Source organism: Colobus angolensis, unplaced genomic scaffold (assembly GCF_000951035.1).
Source record: "Colobus angolensis palliatus isolate OR3802 unplaced genomic scaffold, Cang.pa_1.0 Scaffold159, whole genome shotgun sequence".
NCBI classification, from domain to species: domain Eukaryota; kingdom Metazoa; phylum Chordata; class Mammalia; order Primates; family Cercopithecidae; genus Colobus; species Colobus angolensis.
Genome location: NW_012114699.1, coordinates 103001 through 107010, shown reverse-complemented (window position 1 = coordinate 107010; position 4010 = coordinate 103001). Strand labels below are relative to the sequence as shown.

The 4010-nt window shown below is 38.7% G+C and overlaps 1 protein-coding gene across 1 annotated transcript in view; it reads right to left on the bottom strand.

Moving 5' to 3' along the window:
* XIAP (X-linked inhibitor of apoptosis, E3 ubiquitin protein ligase) overlaps positions 1-4010 on the bottom strand; it is a 76377-nt gene that overhangs the window by 33547 nt on the left and 38820 nt on the right. The window contains exons 2-3 of the mRNA XM_011936948.1: positions 2562-3470; positions 385-484 (exon numbers count right to left, since the gene is read on the bottom strand). Coding sequence (XP_011792338.1) covers positions 385-484; positions 2562-3438 — 977 coding nt within the window. The 5' untranslated portion in view covers positions 3439-3470. The remainder of the gene's footprint in view (positions 1-384; positions 485-2561; positions 3471-4010) is intronic.

Below are 4010 nucleotides of genomic sequence, written 5' to 3'. Positions count from 1 at the left end.
TTAGCCAGGCATGGTGGCAGTGGTGGGTGCCTGTAATTCCAGCTACTCAGGAGGCTGAGGCACAAAAATCGCTTGAACCTGGGAGGCGGAGCTTGCAGTGAGCCAAGATTGCACCACTGCACTCCAGCCTAGGCAAGAGAGTGAAACTCTGTGTTAAAAAAAAAAAAACAAAAGAAATGGGATATTCTGAATGTCATAGATATGACACATAAACAGCGAATGTTTTGGTCATCAGAGAAGGCTTATAAACCTTCCTCATTTTTATAAACCTAGCATGAATTTCAAGCCATAGTGAAGGCAAAAACAGTTGAGGTAAAAAGTAATTCAAGTCTCCCACTGCATGCTATCCAACTTGCCTGCACAATGAACAATTAAGTATCTTACCCTGGATACCATTTAGCATGTTGCTCCCAAGGGTCTTCACTGGGCTTCCAATCAGTTAGCCCTCCTCCACAGTGAAAGCACTTTACTTTATCACCTTCACCTACGAAAACACACAGGAATATATGTATTTGTGCAATTAGAAGCTTACACAAAAATATTCATTTAACACCTAAAAATTAAGCACATCTGAAAAACATGAAAATCTCGCAGCTTAAAACAAGACATTCAAATTCACATCTAAGTAACAGATATGATCTTTATCCTTTGAGGAAGAAATACACACTAAATTCACTGATTCAATCTGAGGTATTTTTTACAGAAGACAAAAATAAAACTGCCCAAGTTTTATGTTAAAAACTAAAATCGTTATTTTTTATTTTTTTTTGAGACTGAGTCTTGCTCTGTTCCCCAGACCGGAGTGCAATGGCTCAGTCTTGGCTCACTGCAATCTTTGCCTCCCAAGTTCAAGCAATTCTCCTGCCTCAGCCTCTCAAGTACCTGGGATTACAGGCATGCGCCACCATACCCGGCTAATTTTTTATATCTTTGGTAGAGATGGGGTTTCACCATGTTGGCCAGCCTGATCTTGAACTCCTGACCTCAAGTGATCCTCCCGCCTCGGCCTCCCAAAAGTGTTGGGATTACAGGCGTGAGCCACTGCGCCTGGCATACTTTATTTTCATTTATTTATTTATTTATTTTATTATTACTACTATTTTTTTTCTGAGATGGAGTTTTACTCTTGTTGCCCAGGCGGGAGTGCAATGGCTTGATCTCAGCTCACTGCAACCTCTGCCTCCTGGGTTCAAGTGATTCTCCTGCCTCAGCCTCCCTAGTAGCTGGGATTACAGGCATGTGCCACCACGTCCAGATAATTTTTGTATTTTTAGTAGAGACGGGGTTTTGCCATGTTGGCCAGGCTGGTCTTGAACTCCTGACCTCAGGTGATCCACCCACCTCAGCCTCCCAAAGTGCTGGGATTACAGGCCTGAGCCACCGAGCCCAGCCATACTGTCTTTTTAGTACGTTATTTGGGCCACCAATATTGTACTTACTGTTTCAAACTGTGAAACTTTAAAACTAAAGTTATGTTCCAAGTATTAGTAACATTAAAGTTCTACATAATGAAATTATGAGACAAGTTTCTCTAAGTTTATAGCAACATGACACTAAACAAACCTTCAAGATTACTATATGATGGTACATAAATAAAATCTTTTGAAATAACCAATATTTTATAGGCATTATTCAATCTTAACATAAATGGGTCAAATATATAATGGTATAATTTTAAAAAATATCTTTAGAAGCAATCACTCCAACGGCCCTTCCTGACAGGTCTACCACAGTCCATTTGAAAGCACTCATATGGCCGAGTGCGGTGGCTCATGCCTGTAATCCCAGCACTTTGGGAGGCCGTGGGTGGATCACAAGGTCAGGAGTTCGAGACCAGCCTGGCCATGGTGAAACCCCGTCTCTACTAAAAGTACAAAAATTAGCCAGGCGTGGCGCATGCCCCTGTAATCCCAGCACTTTGGGAGGCCAAGGCAGGTGGATCACCTGAGGTCAGGAGTTTGAGACTAGCTTGACCAACAGGGAGAAACCCTGTCTCTACTAAAAATACAAAATTAGCCGGGCGTGGTAGCACATGCCTGTAATCCCAGTCACTCAGGAGGCTGAGGCAGGAGAATCGCTTGAACCCAGGAGGCAGAGGTTGCAGCGAGCCTAAATCTCGCCATTGCACTCCAGCCTGGACAAGAGCGAAACTCCGTCTCAAAAAAAAACGTTACTGTGAAGTTTAGAGAAAATGCGTGAGGTATATGTATTTACTTACAGTAAGTGCTCAATAAATGATGGTTAATATTACTATTAGACCCATTTTGCTATTGGGGATGCTACCATCTTTTGCAAGTTATCTACTTCCTAAAAACAATTACACGAAGAGAAGCATGACTCATAATATGGTAGTCTTTTTCACATAAATTCAGTAGTTACATTACAGGTTCAACATAAGAGTTCACAGAATAATATGGAGATATATATATATATATATATATATAATCGTGCCAAGTTATACCTAAATATTTACCAGTTCAGGGGGCTAAGGGCATCTATTTACTTTTTACGAGCCCTGGAAAAGTTGGGAAGCTATTTATTGGTTTTATAATAAAGTTTACCTAAAGCATAAAATCCAGCTCTTGCAAGCTGCTCCTTGTTAACTGAGTATATCCATGTCCCAAAAGTAATGATCCGTGCTTCATAATCTGCCATGGATGGATTTCTTGGAAGATTTGTTGAATTTGGGAAATTCCTATCAGAACTCACAGCATCAGATTCACTTCGAATATTAAGATTCCGGCCCAAAACAAAGAAGCAATTAGGAAAGTGTCGCCTGTGTTCTGACCAGGCACGATCACAAGGTTCCCAATTTTTCAGTTTTCCACCACAACAAAAGCACTGCACTTGGTCACCAATACCTGTGTAGTAGAGTCCAGCACTTGCTAACTCTCTTGGGGTTAGGTGAGCATAGTCTGGCCAGTTCTGAAAGGACTTTAATCTAGCTTCTTCACTATACATGGCAGGGTTCCTTGGGTATATGGTGTCTGATATATCTACAACCTGACCAGTTCTCAAAAGATAGTCTGCATGTGTCTCAGATGGCCTGTCTAAGGCAAAATGATTTCTGCTTCCCAGATAGTTTTCGACTTTGTACTGACCATTCTGGATACCAGAATTTGTAGACTGTGTGGCACTATTTTCAAAATAAAAGCCATTGATAAATCTGCAATTTGGGGATACTTTCCTGTGTCTTCCAACTGCAGAGTCTCCATATTGCCATCTATCTACAGCTGCATGACAACTAAAGCACCGCACGGTATCACCTTCACCAGTATAAAGAAACCCTGCTCGTGCCAGTGTTGATGCTGAAACAGGACTACTACTTGGAAAATCTGCAAAAGTTTTTAATCTATTAAACTCTTCTACAAATTCTTCTTCCTTATTGATGTCTGCAGGTACACAACTTTTAGATCCTTCAAAACTGTTAAAAGTCATCTTCTCTTGAAAATAGGACTTGTCCACCTTTTCTAAAAAGAGAACATTATATTAGGAAATCCAAAACGTGAAACACAAGCAATAGACTTTTGTTATAGGAGCTAACAAATTATCACTTATGACATAAAAATAACTAAACAACTGCTAAGAAACATTCTAATTCTAAATACTAGGGTTTAACATTACATCATTCAAGTCATAAAGTAAAATCTAGCATTTTTGTTTTCTCTTTCTGAGGAAAGTAATATTTAAGCAGGCAGAATAAAACTAATAATTTTTAAATGCTTATTTTACATAAACATGTAAACTGTGATGCAGAATATATTATAATTATTAACCATGTCAAATCATTAATTAGGAAAAACATGAAAGAAGCATAAAATATGCAGATTATTAAAGCCTGTGCATAATTGTTATAATGAATCATTATATATTCAAGGCATCAAAGTTCAGTTTTTACAAATTAAAAAATGTTCAGAATGTTAATGAATTAATTTTTAATATTTCTTTGCTTAGCAAAATATGTTTCAATCATAATATTGGTTCCAATGTGTTCTTTTTTTTTTTTTTTT